The sequence below is a fragment of the Phyllobates terribilis genome, unplaced genomic scaffold (genome assembly GCF_046119375.1).
Source record: "Phyllobates terribilis strain yellow unplaced genomic scaffold, ASM4611937v1 Scaffold_1__5_contigs__length_1240528914, whole genome shotgun sequence".
Lineage (NCBI taxonomy): Eukaryota > Metazoa > Chordata > Amphibia > Anura > Dendrobatidae > Phyllobates > Phyllobates terribilis.
In genome coordinates this window covers 1,078,704,268-1,078,725,797 of record NW_027362761.1, presented here as the reverse complement: position 1 = coordinate 1,078,725,797, position 21,530 = coordinate 1,078,704,268, and the positions used below count along the sequence as shown (strand labels likewise).

General features: G+C 44.4%; 2 protein-coding genes across 3 annotated transcripts in view; one reads left to right on the top strand and one right to left on the bottom strand.

Moving 5' to 3' along the window:
- NFXL1 (nuclear transcription factor, X-box binding like 1) overlaps positions 1-4,090 on the bottom strand; it is a 133,609-nt gene extending 129,519 nt beyond the window's left edge. Inside the window, exon 1 of one of the 2 annotated variants that reach the window (XM_073645534.1) lies at positions 3,887-4,090. The gene's annotated coding sequence lies outside the window, so the exon portion shown is untranslated. The remainder of the gene's footprint in view (positions 1-3,886) is intronic. The other variant, XM_073645533.1, reaches the window with a different exon arrangement.
- A 5-nt stretch (positions 4,091-4,095) lies between these two features.
- LOC141165165 (uncharacterized) lies at positions 4,096-10,853 on the top strand. The gene is made up of 2 exons (XM_073650829.1): positions 4,096-4,208; positions 8,286-10,853. The coding sequence occupies exons 1-2, from the start codon at positions 4,096-4,098 to the stop codon at positions 10,621-10,623; spliced, it is 2,451 nt and encodes an 816-aa protein (XP_073506930.1). The 3' UTR covers positions 10,624-10,853.
- The last annotated feature ends 10,677 nt before the right edge of the window (positions 10,854-21,530 follow it).

The following is a 21,530-nucleotide window of genomic DNA, read 5'->3' as shown; positions in this document are numbered from 1 at the left end:
TCCATAATCCGAACCTCCTAATTCCTTCTCTAAGACTTCTCTTGTGTGGCACCAGTTTTCTGGAATGCACTACCCCAGATGATCCGACAGAAGATTGACACCATCAGACAAAACTTTGGCCTAAAGTCCACACAACCCCTCCTCACATCTACTCAACCATCCTCCTCCAAACCCCACTTCTCCACCATTACAGAAGGTCAAGTCTCCTCTTTACTCTCCAAATCACACCTCACCACCTGCGAACTTGACCCAATCCCATCCCACCTCATCACTAACCTCACCTCAGTCTTCATCCCAACCCTAACCCACCTCTTCAATCTATCACTAACAACCGGAGTCTTCCCCTCATGTTTCAAACATGCCGCAATCACACCCATCCTCAAAAAGCCCTCCCTTGACCCTTCCTCTCTGACCAGCTACCGCCCCATATCACTTCTCCCCTTTGCCTCAAAACTTCTAGAACAACATGTCCACCTTGAACTGTCCTCCCACCTCTCCTCCTGCTCCCTCTTCGACCGTCTACAATCTGGCTTCCGACCGCATCACTCGACTGAAACTGCCCTGACCAAAGTCACCAACGACCTACTAAATGCCAAATCCAAGCGACACTACTCCATCCTCCTCCTTCTGGACCTGTCATCTGCCTTTGACACAGTGGACCATTCCCTCTTACTCCAGATTCTCTCATCTCTTGGCATCACGGACTTGGCTCTATCTTGGATCTCCTCATACTTAACAGACAGGACATTCAGCGTCTCCCACTCACGCACCACCTCCTCATCTCGCCCCCTATCTGTCGGTGTCCCCCAAGGTTCAGTTCTAGGACCCCTGCTCTTCTCCATCTACACCTTCGGCCTGGGACAGCTCATAGAGTCTCACGGCTTTCAGTATCACCTCTATGCTGACGACACACAGATCTACCTCTCTGGACCCGATATCTCCTCCCTACTAACCAGAATCCCACAATGTCTGTCCGCCATCTCATCCTTCTTCTCCGACAGGTTTCTAAAACTCAACATGGATAAAACAGAGTTCATCATCTTTCCACCCTCTCATTCACATCCCCCATCCGACCTATCCATCAACGTCAATGGCTGTTCACTCTCCCCAGTCCCACAAGCTCGCTGCCTTGGGGTAACCCTGGACTCTGATCTCTCCTTCAAGCCACATATCCAAGCCCTTTCCACCTCCTGCCGACTCCAACTCAAAAACATCTCCCGGATCCGTGCATTCCTCAGCAAAGACTCTGCAAAAACACTAGTGCATGCCCTCATCATATCCCGCCTCGACTACTGCAACCTCCTGCTCCGTGGCATCCCTTCCAACACTCTTGCACCTCTCCAATCTATCCTAAACTCTGCTGCTCGACTAATCCACCTGTCCCCCCGCTATTCCCCGGCCTCTCCTCTCTGTCAATCCCTTCACTGGCTCCCTATTGCCCAGAGAATTCAGTTCAAAACTCTAACCATGGCATACAAAGCCATCCACAACCTGTCTCCCCCATACATCTGTGACCTAGTCTCCCGGTACTTACCTGCACGCAACCTCCGATCCTCACAAGATCTCCTGCTCTACTCCCCTCTTATCTCCTCCTCCCACACTCGTATACAAGATTTCTCCCGTGCTTCCCCCCTACTCTGGAACTCTCTACCCCAACATATCAGACTCTCGCCGACCGTGGAAACCTTCAAAAGGAACCTGAAGACCCACCTCTTCCGACAAGCCTACAACCTGCAGTAAACACCACTGCACGACCAGCTCTACCCTCACCTACTGTATCCTCACCCATCCCTCGTAGACTGTGAGCCCTCGCGGGCAGGGTCCTCGCTCCTCCTGTACCAGTCGCTGACTCGTTTTGTTAAGATTATGTAAATGCTTTTGTTATGTATATCCCTATCACATGTAAAGCGCCATGGAATAAATGGCGCTATAATAATAAATAATAATAATAATAATAAAACCTAGCCCCCCCCCCATTTTTAAGTGTGTTTTAAAAACACATCTCTTTAGACAGGCCTGTGTCCTAACTTCACTAATCTAACTGTTCCCCCTTTCTAAATTTTCACCAAAATCTGGTCCCTAGTGGTGAGTGCAAGTGCTCATTACTCCAGTTTGCCTCTGGTGCCCAGGTATGCACCGAGTATCGCAGGTGCTCGAGTGACATGTTCGAGTCCCTGAGGCCTTATGTTTCATGGCTGCTAGCAACAAAACATGTGGGGGATTGCCTGACAAACACAGGCGATCTCCATATGTTTTGTGGTTGTCTAATAGATGCAAAACACGTAACCGCAGGGACTAGAACATGTCACTCGAGCACCCGCGATACTCTGTGCATACCTGGGCACCATAGGCAAACTGGAGTAATGAGCACTTGTGCTCATCACTACTGGTTTCTCCTTTTCATCCGTCTCTTCATCCTCTATGCACCCAATAGCACACGGTAACTGCACTTATACAGATACTGTCTGATGACCGGATCACACAGCTTTATATCATAACCCCTATTTATTATAATGATGGCTGGCTGGTCTACCTATTATGTTCCCCCTATTTCCTTATAGATTGTAAGTTGCGAGCAGGGCCCTCATTCCTCCTGTAACTGGAGAATTATGTGTCACTTTGTGATGTCTCCATTGTCTGTACATGTCCCTGCTTAATTGTAAAGTGCTGCGGAATAGGTTGGCGCTATATAAATAAAATTATTATCCCAGCAAAGGATGACACATTACACTGGACTCCATCCCCGAGGTAACACATAGCACATAGCATAACTGATAAGTTACACAGGGTCATTTGTACGATCATAATGATCCGACCACCAACATGCCGGACTAAACTCACCGGTCAAGGAGGTCGTCTACAATAACTAAGACAACACGGAGGGTTTACGGCACATAAAGCGGTAAAAGATCTGCCGCATTCGCTACTGGCCCTTACAAGCAATCACTGGTGTATGATTTCCAAATCTTCATCGCCAACTTTTATTTTATGTATAGGCAACTCTGAGTAAAATCTCTGGTACATGAGCAGCAGATATAAATCATGTAAAAGTTATTCCCAAAATATGTTATCCCCTATCCTAGTGATCCCTGGGGGTCTACAGTCCCCATCTCAGGATTGGTGGGGGTTTCAGCAGTCGGACCCCCAGCGATCAATCAGTCATCCCCTCTCGTACTGAATGCTGAGGGCCTATAGAGTAATTTCTAGGCATCGGTGGAGATTGCAGCAATCGGATCCCCAGGGAACAGCTAGCGGTCCAGAGCCCCAGTTATCGAGATTAGTGGGGGTCCCAGTGGTCAGACTCCAGCGATCAGTGAGCTACCCACTATCCTAATGATCGCTGTGGATCTACAGTTCCTATTTCAGGATTGGTGGGGTTCCAACAGTCGGACCCCCATCGATCAGTCATGCTGAAGGTGAGGACATAGAGTTTCAGTTCTAAGAATCATGGGGGTCCCAGCCATCGGACCTCCAGCGATCAGTCAGCTATCCCGTCTTACTGATTGCTGGCGGTCCAGAGCCCCAGTTTTCGGGATTAGTGGGGGTCCCAGTAGTCAGACCCCCAGCGATCGGTCACTTCCTTATATAAATAGAGGATAACGGCATATTTTAGGAGTAACCCATTGATGGCCCCACTGCTCATGTTCCTCTGTGGGGCAAGGGCCGCCCGTCAGTCAGCAGTGTGACTAGTGGTGGGCACATGTACAAGTGACTGGAGAGTATACAGGAAATATACCAGCACCACGTCACTATGGCTACCATTATCCATATTATATATTAATATAATTTATATTCTGCTATGTCACCTGTCAGGCCCCATACACCGCCACAGCTATGTACTCCATACACACTCCTCACATAACGGCCGGCGCTTTTCTCCCCTTACCAGTCACTCCACAGAGGTCTAACAGCCGGGGAGGACACAGCATTGAGAGCACGACCGGCTTCACCGTGTAGTCTCCAGCAGAACTGCGGCAGAAATCGGCTACAACTACATTTCCCGGCATGCACTGAGTAGACGGCGCCGCTGACTATCAGAACGCTAGGACTGTGAGGACTACAAGGCCCGGCATGCACTACTCCGCGCACCCGGCGATGACGTGTCACACGCCCATTGCGAGGCGGCTGGAAGTGCGGCTCCCGTCGTGCACCGCGGCGCAGTGTGGAGAACTTGAGCCTTGTCTGCTGCAGGTCTCCCAGAGGCGGCGGTGAGTACAACGTCCGACAGTGCGGGGCCCTTCAGGTAGCGGGACTCCTGGTTCATATTGTGCCAAAGAGGGATGGGAAACTGCATATATAGCAACTCCCTAAGAGAAGCTCATTGTTGCTGCTGCTCCCCTTGGAGGACTGACTGCACATTGTTGGTTTTCACCTTCCTACTAGATATTACCTGTCTAACCCCTCTCTGGTCCTGCAGTGATGACATCACATCAGTCACCTAATCACTGCAGCCAATCACCGGCCGCAGCGGTACATGCACGTGTCACCACAGAGGCGAATGATTGGCTTTAACCATCACATGACTAATGTCTAGCACATGACCCCTGCTGGTCCAGCGGAGTGGCGGCACTGGCGCAGTTGAGGATTTGAAGGCTATAGTTTTTGGAAAATCACTTTAACCCCGATATAAATATATAGCGTCATATTGCACCGGGGTGATGGGGAGCAGACGTCACGTGGAGGCGTCCCTGCATCGTCCTATAGACTATCCTGGCAGCATATGTCGCCATAGCAAATGATCTGCATACGGTGCCCTGCACTACTCTGCCCGCCTGATGTCGGTCCTGGCCGCAGTGTGGGCACGTTGTGGCCGATCTGGCCAGTCATGTGTACACCCGATTGTGGCTGCCAGCTCTCCCTGTAAGGGCATGTGCACACCAGAGGAGCGAACCGCACAGGTTTTTGAGAGGAAGGTACTTTTTGAACTGCTGCTCTTTTTTACTGAAGTGGGGTTTTTATCATTTTTTGTAGTATCCTGAACGATTTTCTTTGAGCATTTTTGCGGCATCTTTCTGTTACTGGCATTTTCCAGACACTTTTTTTTTACTCAATTCAACAATAAAGAAACCGTTAAATGTTTTTTTTCAAGCTAATGCGCTAAAGAAAAAGCCTGGCCGCCTTTTCTGCCTTCCTATTACAGAGCATCTTCAGAGCAGAAAACTCCAGAATGGTCCGGTCACTTCTTTTAACGGAGTTATCCAGGACTATATCGTGTTTTTTCTCTATGGGCCTAAGAACTAACAGGCAGATAGTTGCTACCTACATGCCTGTTGTGCCCGGTGTTGATCTTTGCCTTAACAGAGCAGTCACAGACCGCTCCTGCTGGCGATTTAGTGGCTTCTGTCGACAGAGCAGCAGCTTCTCTTGCACTCTGCTTTGTACATAGAGTGTGACAGCCACCATCATGCTGATTGACAGCTGGCTCCCTGCTACCTAACTGCGGGGAGCCAGCTGTCAACCAGCATGATGGTGGCAATCACGCTGCTTCGACAGCAGCCTGGAAGAAGAGCTGCTCTGTTGATGTAGAGCCGCTGAATCGCCAGCGGAGTGGTCAGTGACCGCTCGAGCAGACGCAGAGTACAGCAGGCAGGTAGTTGCCTCTGTTAGCAACTACTTACCTGTTAGTTTTTAGGCCCATAGTAAAAAAAAAAATAAAATAAATAATAGTCCTGGACAAACCCTTTAACTGCTTGGCAACTTTGGAAACCTGCAGCGGATAAACAACACTCAAAAGACTGAACATGGGCAGCAAGTCGTCTTTGCATAGAAATGTACCGTATATGTTCATTCCTTTGAGTGTTTAATCAACATTTTTTCAAACTATTTTGGAGCAGATCCGCCTGACAAAAAGATGTTGTGTGCACATAGCCTTACCCAACATTATGGTGCTACTGCTGCAGTCTGAAGGAATACAGAGAGTTGCATGCAATACTGTAGACTGTAGCTGTCACTCTATAGTCAAAAGTGACCTGTCTTTGCTATCCCCTCAGCTCACCAGAGTATTCCGGTTTAAGGCTATGTTCACACGTTACGTACTTGCTGCATTTTTTCCACAGGCAAAACCTGCTCTCTTGGCAGTAAAGAAGCAGCTTCAACAAAGCAGATTTTGCTAATTTTGTTGCTGCGTTTTTATTGTCTCTTGTGCATGCTGATAAAGTTTAGTGCCCCCCAAATAAGATGATGCGACTTCCTTAAGGTTTTGACCTGCGTTTTTTTTGCTGCATTTTTACACTTACTCATTGCTTTCTATGGGTAAAAGAAGTGACATGCTGCAGTTTGCAAAAAACGCAGAAATTTTCCAAATCAATCAGGAAAAAAAACACCAATGTGTGTGCATGAGATATCTGAAATCGCATAGCCTTTGTTGCTACACAAAAAAACTACAGCAAAAATCACGGCAGCCTGGACTCTGCGTCTACATAAAGAACAACCTGTAGTCTGCTGCAGAAGTGTAGGGGATTACTGTTAGTAGATCAGACTTGTGTAGTTTTTTATTTTTTTTTAACTGATAAATAAAAACCTGGTTCCTGTCACCATTTTCTGATATTGGTAACATTTTTATTTTTTCCGTTTTGGCTTCTTTTATTTTATATTTTTTGGTATAGTGAGCTGACATTTTTATTGATACCGTTTTGAGGAATGTACAATGTTTTGATCTATTCTTTTTTTTTTTTTCCAGGCAAATGTGGGAACCAAAAAAACTCACAATTCTGTTTTTTCATGTTGTTTTTCTCTTTTTGTATTAACTACTGTGATTTTATATCTTGATATGACTTTTATGGATGCAGTGATACAATTTTTTTATTATTATTATTTTTAAACTGCGGAGAAAGGGTGGTTTGATTTTTTTTTTTTTCCTTTTATTATTATTATTATTTATTTTTAAAATAAAGGTTATTTTATCCTCTTAAGAGGACTATTTTAATTAGCTTTTTATGTCCCTGGATGCCATAACAAACTATCGGCACCCTATAATAGTGTCTCAAGGGGGAAGGGATATGGGAGCCCCCGTGCACTGGCAATTGTGCCATTTAAATGTTGCTGTCAGCGATTCATTGTGTCAATTAGATGCTTTAATAGCAAAGATCAGAGCTAACCTCAGTCACTGCTCTTTCAGGAGAAGCCGGCTGTGTAACATAGCTGGCATCGCCGCTGAGCACACTCCAGAAATTGGCACGTGACGCACTATTATGTCACACCTTGGGAAGGCGTTAAAAGAGCTCATGAATTTGCCTTCCGAATATGCTATGGCTCCCCACAATTTGCAGCCAGTCATTTGGAGGCCAATTTTAACAGAAAGGGATTTCCCAAACAGACGACTGTTGTATTCCTAATAATGTGAAGACTCAGGATCATTTCATAATGTAGAACTAGCGGGGGCTTTACCTGCACAACTTCACCTAATGGGACCGAAGATTCGCGTGTAGTGGGTTAATTATGCAATGGATGGATTTCATTTCTCTTTTTCTTTTCTTTTTTTTTTTTCAGTGCACTTAGTTTCCACTGAATTAAAGTGATTTAAACCCTTCTCTTTGTGTGAAAAGGTAGGTTTGTGTGCAACGTTATATTTTTTCCATTTATTAATATTTCTTGTCTTTTACCCCTAAACTGCAAAGTACATATCATGGTTCATAAAGCTTGCTACTACTAGAATATATTAGTTATAGTGTTCTTTTTTTGTGTGAGTATGTATGTATGTATGTATGTATGACTGCAGACTTAATGTATGATGATGTGAGTGATCAAATGGGAGCCTGTTTTACAGAGGTGCTGTTCAGTATAGGAGAGTTGGAGATAGAAGTGAAGGGAATCCTGTTTGCTTCATCACAAAGTACCATGAGTATTGGCCGTTTTCCCCATGGCTGTGAAATCGGAGTCTGTGTCCAGCAGGATGTGCTGGAAATGTTTTCATAAGAATTTGGGGAAGTTATGAAATGTCCTATAAATGTCTGTTCTGTTCCTGATCTGAGGAGTTCGGCTTTTAGTTGAGATGAATCTGTGCTGCACTTTATGTACACGCTCAGTAGTGCGGCAGGGCTGTGGAATTGGAGTCAGGGAAATTGAGAAGTCGGAGGTTTGGCTTACCGACTCCACAGCCCTGATTTTACCCCTCCACCCATTTCTGTGCCTTGTACACCTGCATGTTACTTGGTGTCAACACTGAAAGTGATTGAGGGATTTTCCAGCTCTGCATTTCTAATATCAAGTGTAGCTACACCTAGCAGAGCACAAAAACCTATTTAGTAGAATTTACAATAAATATTTTTTTTGTTCTTGACCTACAGGATGCCAGCGTGCATGGTGAAGGGATGTCCCTCTGGTGGGCGACATCATGAAGAAGGGGTTACCCTTCACGTGTTTCCCAAGAACACAGACATGATTAAACGTTGGCTGGCACAAACCGGACAGAATTTCGGTGATCTAGATGAATTTGCAGAGAAAGTACTTGAAGGAAAAAAATCAGACAAATACCGAATGTGCTCTAAACATTTCTCTCCAGGCTCCTATGTCGTAGCTGAAGGTTGGAGAAAAGCTTTAAGAAAAGATGCCATCCCCACCATCTTTGATATCATCCCATCCCCAGCACTTCCAGCCTTCCAGAAGCGACCATTCAAGAGACAGAGGCTGGAAGACTCAATTACCCCAATGTTGATGACTGTGTATGAAGATCCCGGTCCTTCTTCTTCTGGTTTTTGTTATCATTGTGGGCAAAGGATTCTTGCAAATACCACAATGAGATCTATTGGGGTGTTAACTGATTTCAATGTGGGCAGGAAAGATTGCTTTACCCAGACAGACCCCAAAATGGGCTGCAGAAATGTATCTACAGAAACGAAGCTTAAAAAGTATCACAAGCGAGTACAATGTAGGATACGAGTGAAAACCCCGAACTGTGATTCTTCACCAATTACTCTTGAAAACTCTGTAGATGAAGGATCTCCGGTGTTACAATATGTTGTCCCATCAGATAATTATCAAACCCAAATCTCCGATTCCGAAAGTGAGCAAACAAATTACAGTGAACCTGAACACACAGATGGAGGAGTATCTCCCACTACAGATGTTTTCCAGTTTACGTCTGAAACTTCTTTATTAATGGATATTGACTCTAATCATTTCAGTAGAAAACATGAAATTGACTCCACTTTCCATCCCTCCAAAGAGTCTTCTACAGAGCCCGAAACTGGCCTTAAGTTTGACTGCTCGAGCCGAAGTGATCCCATAAAGGAACAGAAATTCATGGTATTTGAAAGCTGTCTTGATGCCCTGATCTATAAAGTACCTTGTCAATATCAGGGGCGATGTTGGAAACCAATAAGCAAAATAGAAAAAAAAAGTATTGGGTCTTTTATAAGCGTCTATGTAACATGTGTAGACAGACACTGCTACTGTCTATGGGAAAGTCAACCCAAAATTGGGCATGTGCCAGTAGGAAATCTCCTTCTGTCTTCTGCAGTATTGTGCAGTGGGTCATCTTTTATGAAGATACAGCACTTATTCGGTTTGCTGGGACTTTTGAACATCAGTAAAGTCACATACTTTAAGAATCAGGTACAATATTTATTTCCCTCCATAAATCAACAGTGGGAAGAAGAGCAGAGAAGAAACTTCAAAATGCTGGCGGCAAATCCTGTGTGTTTGACTGGTGACAGCAAATGTTATCTCCCCGGTGACGGCACTAAATACTGCGTCTACACCATGATGGAGGCACAATCTAAAAAGATGATCGGTTTTCATATTGAACGAGTAAGGGCCGCAGTGCCATCTTTCTCATTGGAAAAACGAGCTTGCAAAAAGGTCCTCCGGAACCTGCTCGATCAAAAACTGCACGTGAAGATGGTATGCACGGCCCGTCGTGTTGGCATAAGAAAAATGATAAAACGGGAATTTTCTACTATTATTCATCAAGTTGACTCTTGGCATTTGGCCAAGTCTGTGGGTAAGAAAATAACACGAGCAAGTCGGAAAAAGAATTGTTCGGCTTTATCATCATGGGTCAGCCCCATCAAGTCACACCTTTGGTGGTGCGCTAGAACCTGCGATGAGAGACCAGATGCCTTAGTGCAGAAATGGAATTCTCTATTGCATCACGTAGTGAACACACATTCATGGCAAGCAGGGAATGGATATGAACATTGCCGGCATAATCCCATCCCACAGGATGTCTGTCGGCTTCGAAAATGGCTCTGGAAGGGAGGCAACGCGCACAACTACCTTAAGACAATAGTTCTCAATAAAAGGCTTCAGCAAGACCTCAGGCGTGTGTCTTATCTGTGCAACAGCGCTGAACTTGAGGTCTACCATGGTGCTACTTCAAAATACCAACCCAAAAGAGACCCTTATTTTGTTGAAGACTTAGTGGCAAGAACCCAGTTAGCGATATTGGATCACAACAACAATGTTAAACATGTACAGGAGATGGTGAGGCGTTCAACAGACACATGTGATCCATTGTGTAACCCAAGATTTTATAATGTAGAGAACAATGCGCGCAAACACTGGTTTCAGAGAGCGCTGTATGAGGCGAGCAACCATGAATTTTTGTTTGCGGTTATGAGAGACGTCTTAGTGTTTGCAAGTGGAAGTCGGCACACAGACATCCCTATAATGGTCAGGACTTAGCTTCATTGCAGATGGGGAAAAAAAGCCATTCATATCTGACTTGGTCACATTCAAGGACGAGTTATATTTAATGATTAGCGAGCATCCTTGTTACTCGAGATTTACAAGCATTCTCGGGTGTTTTCCGAGTATCTTCAGCGTGCTCGGGTGTTATGTTTCAGTCACTCCGTGCACATGATTTGCGACTGTTTGGTAGCTTTAATACATGTGAGGAATTCCTGTTTCTTAGGCACTCCTCACATGTATTAAAGCAGTCAAACAGTTGCAAATCATGCACACGGAGTGACTCAAACATAACACCCGAGCAGCTAAAGATACTCGGCGAGCACCCGAGCATGCTCGCCGATAGGGTTAACAGAACATAGTCGCTCATCACTAGTTATATTCTCTATACAGCTTTATACTTTTCCAATAACATCTTTTCCTCTAATATAAAATATACTTTTTTTTTTCTATTTTTTGTCACATGAAATTAACTTTTAGATTATTGTAGTTGGTCAAAGGGAACCTGTCATGTCCAGAAATGCTATTTATCTGCAGATATGGGAGTAATCTGAAGGTAAATGGCATTAAAATCTTGACTGCCTTACCAGAAGTGCGGCTCCAGGGAGAAAATGAACTTGTGTTCATCCTGTGGCCACTTGTTTCCAGTTATAGGGATCATGCAGGCAGCGATTACAGTCGCCGCTTACTATACAGTGTGCGCGCTGTCATCACTCCTCTGCACTTTGACAGCCAGCTGTAAGCATACGCTGCACACATTCACTGCAGAGCTGGCTATGCATCAAAGTGAAGCCCCTATGACTGGAAGCGAGTGGCTGCAGAGAAAATATAATTTTATTTTCTCAGGCAGGATTTTAAAACAACCTAATATCTTCAGATAAATAGTGTTTCTGGACATGACAGGTTCCCTTTACAAAAATGTAGGTTAACTAAATAAACCAACGTATTATCTATATTGTGACTTTTGTATTAATTTGAAGAGGCTTGTTTATCGTAGTAGGAAAAAGAAACCAGTGATTTATCCGAATTCAGAATTACTATTTTATAGATTAACTTAAACAGTGTTGTTTTCTCTTATATTTTTTTAAGTTGATCAGTAAAATAATAATTCTCTATTTCCCTCAGAATAGTGAAAGCGCTGTGCTTATACCTCCCTATAAGAAAAAAAAATTATCAAGGAATTGACAAAATTAATATGCACAAATATTTGTATAAACCGTTATATATGGGAAATAATTATGCTCATATGTCAGGAGGAATATGGCCAGTAGACACATCGGTGAAACACCAAAGAAAACTGATATAGAGTCAGTAAGATAAGTAATGCTTAAAAAATACAAGCAAAGCCGAAACGCGCGTCAGGGTATGTTCTTCACACAGAAGGTCCTACTGCCATATTTGTATGTGTTAACTCATTCTTATCTATGCTGTCCTTGCTACATGTTGCAAGTGTTTTGTTATATCTATATACTTGCCTACGTCTACTATATACCTACACTACTATTTGCACCACCAGCTACAGCCATATATTATACCTGCAGTGACTATTTAAAAGTATAAATTACACTTTGATTTATATTATATTTATTTTTACTACCATGCAGTATGTGTCCTCCCCCTATTTTATCTTTGTATTTTTTAAGCATTACTTATCTTACTGATCTACAGTACAGACCAAAAGTTTGGACACACCTTCTCATTTAAAGATTTTTCTGTATTTTCATGACTATGAAAATTGTACATTCACACTGAAGGCATCAAAACTATGATCAATCAAGATGGCCGTTTATTAAATATCAATTTTGTGGTGTAACCTCTAAGTGCGTCCTCCACCCTCACCCACTACATGGTTCCCCCTATCTTTTGGTTCCCCCCATCTCCTCTTATCCCGGCTGGGGCAGCACCCTGGTGTATATATAAGCCCCCCTCAGGTGGGAGAGGTGTAGTGTTGGATGGATGGCTGAGTCCTGAGAGGTGCTCCTTCCTTACCTCCGGAGAGGAGATACCACACCTCGGTCTGAGGTGCAGTACCCCTGTACCGCCTGAACCCTCAGGGGCGCCACACATGCGCTCCCCAATACACACTGAACAAGCATGGGATTTTAACACGTATTCCAGTGACGTCTGTGCAAATCCGGGAACATAGTTCAAATTGCATGGGCGGCAACAACCCTGACTGAACGCAATGAAGTACAGACTAAATGAGCAGGTACGATATAACTATATGAAGTGCCTTTTTCACATGATTACAGCGCCGATTTTAATGGAATCTGGAGACCATTTCGATGTTATAAATGACATGACAGGTTTCCTATAAACAGGTTTTGCCAACTTGGGAATGGAGCTTTGAAAGGCTGAGACAGGATGGAGTGGTTGCCATCCATGCTTGCCATTGCTTTACTTTTTGTATATGGGACTGCGGGAGACACAACACTCATTTATCGGTCGACCATGACAGCACTACGAGAGAGGGAATCCTCCCACCAAGGACAGGAAACCTACAGGCTTAAAAGGGGGCGGCCCTCCCTCTTGCCTCAGTTTGGTTTCCTGTCCTTGATGGAGGAAGCCGGTCGCAGGCGCAAATATTTCTTCTAATAATTGGATCCTTGGTCTGGTAGGTTCCGGCCTGAGACTCGACTTTCAGCGAGTCCCTCGTGGGAGGTCCGTCCTGACCCCAAACCGATCCTCAACATGGGAGCAGATGGCCCTACAAGTGGAGGTCCTGAATCTGGTCCATAAGGCCGTCTTAATGGAGATCCCGATAGCAGAAAAGGGACTGGGGTTCTACTCACCGTTATTTTTGGTCACTAAACCTGACGGATCCTTCAGGCGTATTATTAACCTTAAGGCCCTGAATAAATTTTTGTTAATTCCCACCTTTAAAATGGAGTCCATTAAGTCTACTATAAAACTATTGTTTCCAGCTGTCACATGGTAGTTTTGGATCTAAAGGACGCATATTACCATATACCTATACACAGAAGCTTCTAAAAATACCTTAGAGTGGCCTTGGTCATAGGGGATGAAATCAAACATTTCCAATTTGCGGCCTTGCCATTCGGTCTCGCTATAGCCCCTAGAGTATTTACGAAGGTGATAGCGGAGGTGATGGCTCATGTACGGGAACATAATGTGTTAATTATCCCTTACTTAGATGATTTTTTGATCATTGGGAAATCAGCCTCTCAATGTGTCTCCCATCTTAAATTGGTCTCCTCTATTCTGGAAGACCTGGGCTGGATTCTAAATCTGGAGAAATCCAGGGTAGTCCCTTCGAGAGTACAGCAGTTCCTAGGTATCATGCTAAACTCAGACCTCCAGATGTGTTTCCTTCCAGAAGCCAAAAAAACAGAAGGTCAAAAGGCTGGTGGAAGGAGCTCTTGCGAACCCGGTCATGTCCCTTAGGGCTGCAATGTCCTTACTTGGTACCCTAATATCTTGTCTGCCGGGGGTAATGTGGGCACAATACCACTCCAGAGTTTTACAGTGGGACGTCCTGCAGAATGAGGTCTCGTTACGTGGGCACTTGGAGAGACGGATGTTCTTATCTCCTCGGTCTATTGACTCTCTACAGTGGTGGGTGAATTTAGAAAACTTATCTTAAGGAGTTCCCTGGGTGGTCAGAATATCTGAAATAATTACAACTGACACAAGTCTACATGGATGGGGAGCTCACTTGGGGGATATGATTGCCCAGGGGTTCTGGTCGGACGCTGAGAGAGCTCTTTCCTCTAATACCAGGGAACTACTGGCAGTTGATAGGGCTGTTAATCATTTCTTACCATTCCTTCACAATAAGAACATTAGGATCCTGTCCGATAATAATATAGCAGTAGCTTATATTAACCATCAGGGGGGTACTCGTGCTGGATCGCTAATGAGAGTGGCGGATCATCTCTTTCAGATCTCGGAACACCATCTCCTCTCTTTAACAGCCCTCCATATCAAAGGGAAAGAAAATTCAAAGACAGACTTCTTAAGCCGTCATTTTTTAAGGCAAGGCGAATGGGAACTAAAACAGGACATTTTTTCCCTATTAGTCCGGAAATGGGGTCTTCCGGTGGTGGATCTCTTCGCCACAAAGCAAAACCGGAAGACAAAGTCTTTTTGCTCCCTAGATCCGAGAGAAAGGCCCCTGACAGTAGACGCTCTCCAAATCCCTTGGAACTTCAGTCTGGCCTATGCCTTCCCACCGTTAAACCTTCTGCCTATGGTGCTAAGAAAGATCAGAGAGGACAAGGCAAGGGTCCTCTTGATCGCCCACTTTTGGCCCAAAAGGTCCTGGTTCTCATGCCTGAGGAACATGTCCATCTCGGACCCTTGGGTCCTGCCCGAAGTTCTGGATCTCCTCAGCCAGGGTCCAGTGCTCCATTCGCGAGCTCCGGGCCTCCACTTGACGGCGTGGAATTTGAGAGGTCCCTGCTAGAACTAAAAGTGTTTTCCCAGAGTCTAGTATCTACTTTATTACGTAGTAGAAAGCCTGTCACTACCAAAATTTATGCAAAAATTTGGAACAAGTTTTTATCCTTTTCTAAATCTTCAGTGGATAAGGGAGCGCCAATTGGGAAGATTTTAGAGTTCCTACAAAGGGGCTTCGAGCTGGGGTTAGCTACGAGCACCTTGAAGGTCCAAGTGTCGGCACTAGGTGCTCTGTATAACTCTGTCCTCGCAGAAAACTATTGGTTTTCCCGCTTTATAAAAGCAGTAGGTAGGTCCAGGCCGGTTACCAAAACTAATGTCGTTCCATGGGACCTAAACCTGGTTCTGAAAGCGTTAGCTGGGTCACCCTTTGAGCCGATAGATTCTGTATCCCTGAAATCTATTACCCTCAAAACAGCGCTTCTTGTAGCCCTAACATCTGCTAGGAGGATTGGTGATATTCAGGCTCTGTCCTCTGGCCCTCCCTTCACCCAGGTCCTGGACGACAGAATAATTCTTAGAGCAGATCCAGCATACTTGCCTAAGGTAGCTTCCCGGTTTCATAGACTTCAGGAAGTAATATTACCCTCTTTTTGCCCGAACCCTAGTAATCAGAGAGAAGCAGATTTCCATGCTTTAGATGTGAGAAGGTGTGTGGTTAGGCACCTTGCTGTCACTCAGCCCTTTAGGAGAGAGAGTTCCTTGTTTATCTCCTATCTGGGGGTTAGGAAGGGGCTTAAGGTCTCTAGATCCACCATAGCTAGATGGATTAGGGAGGCCATTACGCTAGCCTATGTATCCAGCGGAGAGGAAGCACCGCGTGGCCTGAAAGCTCACTCTACCCGGGCGGTGGCAACCTCATGGGCAGAGAGGTCTGGCGTCTCGATGGAGGACATATGTAAGGCAGCTACCTGGTCTTCTCCATCTACCTTCTATATGCACTATAGACTAGATCTGGGTGCTTCGTCTGACCTCACATTTGGGAGAAGGGTGCTCCAAGCGGTGATCCCTCCCTAGAATCTTCATGTCTGCAATTCTCTCGTGGTGCTGTCATGGTCAACCGATAAAGAGATTAGTTACTTACCGGTAACGGGATTTCTCGGAGACCATGACAGCACCCTTATATTCCCTCCCTTCACCCCTTTTTGGGAGCACTTCTTATCTGTTTTCATTCTTTATTCTCACACATTGGTGTTGTAAGAAAATGTATATACTGTTTGTTTCATGATTATGTTGCTATGTCTACTAACCGGGCGGTCCTCTCAATGCTCTGTAATCCAAACTGAGGCGAGAGGGAGGGCCGCCCCCTTTTAAGCCTGTAGGTTTCCTGTCCTTGGTGGGCGGATTCCCTCTCTCGTGGTGCTGTCATGGTCTCCGAGAAATCCCATTACCAGTAAATAACTAATCTCTTTCATAGCCAATGGATCGAACAGTGACTCGCATGCGCAGCTACCAATCCATTTTGATGTGGCATTTTGGATTCCTCCAGATTGGTGTGGCTCCCAGTGTTTGGACCCCAGCGATCCATTAGTGACCAGCAGTGATTGTTTTGCTGTCCTCCAAAGAGTAGCAGAACCCATGAGCTGCCAATACTCTCAGACCTTACCTGTCATGTCATTATCAATTTGGTGTTGCAACATGTTTGTTTTTGGTGCGGCTTAACACTTGTTCTTGCACTTTCCTTCCACATGTACAATAATTATACAGATGCACACAATGGGCTAATTTACGAGACCTGTACAATTTTTAGACAGTGTAAACATAGACTATACAGTCAGTCAGTCACAGGCCGCAGTGACCCACCTCATCTGAATGAACATTTCCAGGGTGTCAAGGAATAGGCACCAGAACAGCACCTGCATGGGATCATTGATTCTTTTTCTTACTTTTAACAGCTCTGAGATGTTTTAAGTAAAGGGTTATGCCCAAATAAAACAAGTTATTTCCTATTCATATGATAGTAGATAACTTTCTAAGTGCTGGGGGTTCAACTAGTGGTACACTCAAATGATCTCTAGATCAAGGCTCTGTAGCCCGATCCTGAATGGAGCAGAGATGTGCATTCTCTGTCTCCACTCCATTCATTGCCTATGGGATTTGTGCTGGTATCCAAGGAGTAATGTTTCTCCTTTCAGAGAGTGACATGTTAAGCATGTCAAGGGGAGGAGACTTTTAAGCCACAATGCTGCTCTGGGAAATATGCAAATTGTTTTCTCTTCAGAGAGGAAGAGAACTAGAACTCTAGTGCCAACTATAGGAAGTAGCAATCCTAAAAGTCAATATTGACTCTTCAAGGAGCCTTATCACATGACTTAGGATAATAGCCAAAACCAAAATCTCACCTTTAACTCTCTGCAAGGAGAAACGTTACTCCTTGGATACTGGTCAGACGCCTCTCACTCAGCCAAACCATATCTCACACTTTGCACTGACGAGAGGCAGTACCCCTAAACACCGTGTCTGCAAATTTAGATTTTGGTTTTGGCTATTATCCTAAGTCATGTGATTAGGCTCCTTGAAGAGTCACTATTGACTTTTAGGATTGCTACTTCCTATAGGTGGCACTAGAGTTCTAGTTATCTTCCTCTCTGAAGAGACAATTTGCAAATACAGTGCCAAGCTATTTCTGGCAGTGCCATAGACAGAATGGAATGTAGCTTGAGCATAGATAGGGGATAACTTGTTTTTTTGGGGGGGAATAACTCTTTAATATATTTTAACAACTTGGTGAAGTAGTTTCTGAAATCTAATGCTAAGCAGATATTATTATTATTATAGCGCCATTTATTCCATGGCGCTTTACATGTGAAAGGGATATACGTAGCACAAACAATTACAATAAATTTTGAACAGTACAAGTCGGTGACTGGTACAGGAGGAGCGAGGACCCTCACACTCTACAAGAGATGGGTGAGGATACAGTAGGTGAGGGTAGAGCTGGTCGTGAAGCAGTATGGTGGAGCGAGGGTTACTGCAGGTTGTAGGCTTGTCGGAAGAGGTGGTTCTTCAGGTTCCTTTTGAAGGTTTCCACGGTAGGCAAGAGTCTGATGTGTTGAAGTACAGAGTTCCAGAGTAGGGGGGATGCACGGGAGAAATCTTGTATACGATTGTGGGAAGAGGAGATAAGAGGGGAGTAGAGAAGGAGATCTTGTGAGGATCGGAGGTTGCGTGTAGGTAAGTGTTGGGAGGCTAGGTCACAGATATATGGAGGAGACAGGTTGTGGATGGCTTTGTATGCCGTGGTTAGGGTCTTGAACTTGAATCCCTGGAAAGAGGGGAGAGGCCGGGGGGACAGGTGGATTAGTCGGGCAGCAGAGTTTAGGATAGATTGGATGGGTGCGAGAATGGTAGAAGGGAGGCCACAGAGCAGGAGGTTACAGTAGTCGAGGCGGGAGATGTGAGCGTCCGCTAGTGTTTTTGGAGATTCGTGGTTGAGGAATGTGCGGATCTGAGAGATATTTTTGAGTTGGAATCGGCAGGAAGTGGAAAGGGCTTGGATATGTGGTTTGAAGGAGAGATTAGAGTCCAGGGTTACCTCGGGGCTGCGAGCTTGCGGGACTGGGGCGAATGGGCAGCCATTGACTTTGATGGATAGGTCAGTTGGGGGGGTTGAGTGAGACAGTGGAAAGATGATGAATTCAGTTGTATCCATGTTAAGTTTTAGAAATCTGTCAGAGAAGAAGGATGAAATAGTGGACAGACATTGTGGTATTCTGGTTAGTAGGGAAGAGATATTGGGTCCAGAGAGGTAGATCTGTGTGTCATCAGCATAGAGGTGATACTGAAAGCCATGGGACTCTATGAGCTGTCCCAGGCCGAAGGTGTAGATGGAGAAGAGCAGAGGTCATAGGACTGAACTTTGGGGGACACCGACAGATAGGGGGCGAGATGAGGAGGTGGTGTGTGAGTGGGAGACACTGAATGTCCTGTCTGTTAAATGAGGAGATCCAAAATAGGGCCAAGTCTTTAATGCCAAGAGATGAGAGTCTGTAGTAAAAGAGAATGGTCCACTGTATCAGAGGCAGATGATAGGTCCAGAAGGAGGAGGACAGAGTAGTGTCACTTGGATTTGGCAGTTAGAAGGTCGTTGGTGACTTTAGTCAGGGCAGTTTCAGTGGAGTAGTGCGGTCGAAAGCCAGATTGTAAGCGGTCGAAGAGGGAGCAGGAGAGGTGGGAGGACAGTTCAGAATGGACTTGTTCCAGTAGTTTTGAGGCGTAAGGGAGAAGTGATATGGGGCGATAGCTAGTCAGAGAGGATGGGTCAAGGGATGGCTTTTTGAGGATGGGTGTGATCGAGGCATGTTTGAAGCATGAGGGGAAGACACCAGTTGTTAGTGACAGGTTGAAAAGGTGGATTAGGGTTGGGATGAAGACTGTGGTGAGGTTAATGAATAATGTATCTCAAAGTCAAAATACTGATTCACTTTATTTGTACATATTTTACAGTTTTTGACAAATAACATTTTATTCATAAAAATTTTATTTTTTTCAGTACACCTAAAGCATAGTAAAATGTACAGTATTCCTAAGTAAATACCTGGCAGTATACATATAACTAAATATGGTCCTCCTATGATCAGGTGCAAGTAAAGATGTTACTCTTAATTTTCCATTTGAGTATGCAAATTATTTATTAAAGGGGTTGTCCACTACTTGGACAACCCCTTCACATTTACCATATTCTTACATGTAAAATAAAAAGTCTGTTCTCACCTTTGGTGCCAGCACCGTTCCATCAATGTTGGCTCTGTGTCTCCCGGGATTTGCGTGACGTTGTATCACGTGAGCCCTGCAGTCAATCAGTGGCCGCTTATTGGCTGCTCTGCTCTCATTTCCTTTGGGCGTAACTGACATCCAGAAGAAGCAAGCGCTGCTACTGCTCTGTCACCTTTTGGATGTCAGTTACATTCGAAGGAAGTGAGAGTGAAGTGGCTCATAAGCGGCCTCTAATTGGCAGCAGAGCCTTGGAGGAGAGTAGGGGCTGGTTTTATTTTACATGGGGTAATATGGTAATTGAGAAGGAATTGTGCAAGTAGTGGACAACCCCTTTAAGTCATTTCCATTGTGATTCAAGGGAATGCTTTCATATTATTGGGTTTAAATTTACATAGTAGATTGCAAAATAATAGTGAAGATTGCTATGGCATAGCTCTCAGATAATTTTTTTCCTCACTTACAAAATAGATTTTATGTACACTTAAGGGAATTGTCCACTTCATCTGTGTTTTTACAAATTCATAGGAAATGGTTTGTAACATCCAGGGTTTGTAACATCCAGGCCAGTACCTATCCCCTCTGTTTCCACTTTGGTCGCAGGGCAGTAACTCACCTTTGTTATAAGTGACGTGAGTTAGCAAAGTGGCTGTCTTGTTTAATTTCTGGGACTTTTGGTGCCACTCAGGGAGCTATTGGGCTAATTCCTGGCTGCTGTGATTTACTCCTTTCTGTGATCTCCGGGTGAGACTGGCTTCTATTTGAACTCCTGAACCTCTGACTCCAATTTCCAGTTAATAGGGCTCTTTCTCTAGTTCACACCTTAGTGCTATTTTGATCAACCCGTTTTCTGACCTCTTCTTTTTTTTTTTTTTTTTTTGACCACCCACTTGCTTTCCAGTGTGTCCCCAACTAAACCTCTTACTGACAGCTTTCTCTACTTGTTGAAACTGATTCTCTTACTTTAAGCTAGGGGCCCCTGTGTAAGTCCAGATCCCTGTGCTGAGGTTAAAGGAAAGGATGAAGACCAGGGCAACCCCTGTGATCTCGTAGACTGTGTGGCGTGTGCTAAGCCTTTCTGCGGAAGCCCTATTAACAGCTGCCAGGCTGTCTAGAACAGTGCCACATCACAGTTTAAATGCTCATTTTATAAATTAGATTTGTCATGATAAATGTAAAAGAATGCACCTCGTCTATTATAATCCTATGCCACAGTAATGCTATTTTGCATATAATTGAAATTAATTACAAGTGGGATAACATAACAAGATGAGTATTTGAGTATTCTGGATCCAAGTATGCTGAGCAGCAGTACTCAATATCAATCTGCAGCTGCAAAGAGCAAATACAATATTGAGTGTTTAAAAACTCGTGAGAACAAATCTAGTATTCTGCTGTGGGCTCCTCATTGTAAAAAAAAGTTTTATGGTAACGGTTAAAAGGTGAATACATTATTAAATTAATGTGTCGGGGTTGTCCAGCTTAGAAAAGAAAGTAATAGAAGTGATCCTACTAACATGTACAGTGGGGAAAAAAAAGTATTTAGTCAGCCGCCAATTGTGCAAGTTCTCCCACTTAAAAAGATGAGAGAGGCATGTAATTGACATCATAGGTAGACCTCAACTATGAGAGACAAAATGAGAAAACAATCCTGAAAATCACATTGTCTGATTTGTAAAGAAATTTTTTTCAAATTTTGGTGGAAAGTAAGTATTTGGTCAATTACAAACAAGCAAGATTTCTGGCTTTCACAGAACTGTAACTTCTTCTTA

Excerpts from the sequence above, each read along its gene's own strand:
- LOC141165165 (XM_073650829.1), top strand. The coding sequence starts at position 4,096 with ATGACGTGTCACACGCCCATTGCGAGGCGGCTGGAAGTGCGGCTCCCG. Across the intron at positions 4,209-8,285 it reads CAGGTCTCCCAGAGGCGGCG|GATGCCAGCGTGCATGGTGA; the intron begins GTGAGTACAACG and ends CTTGACCTACAG.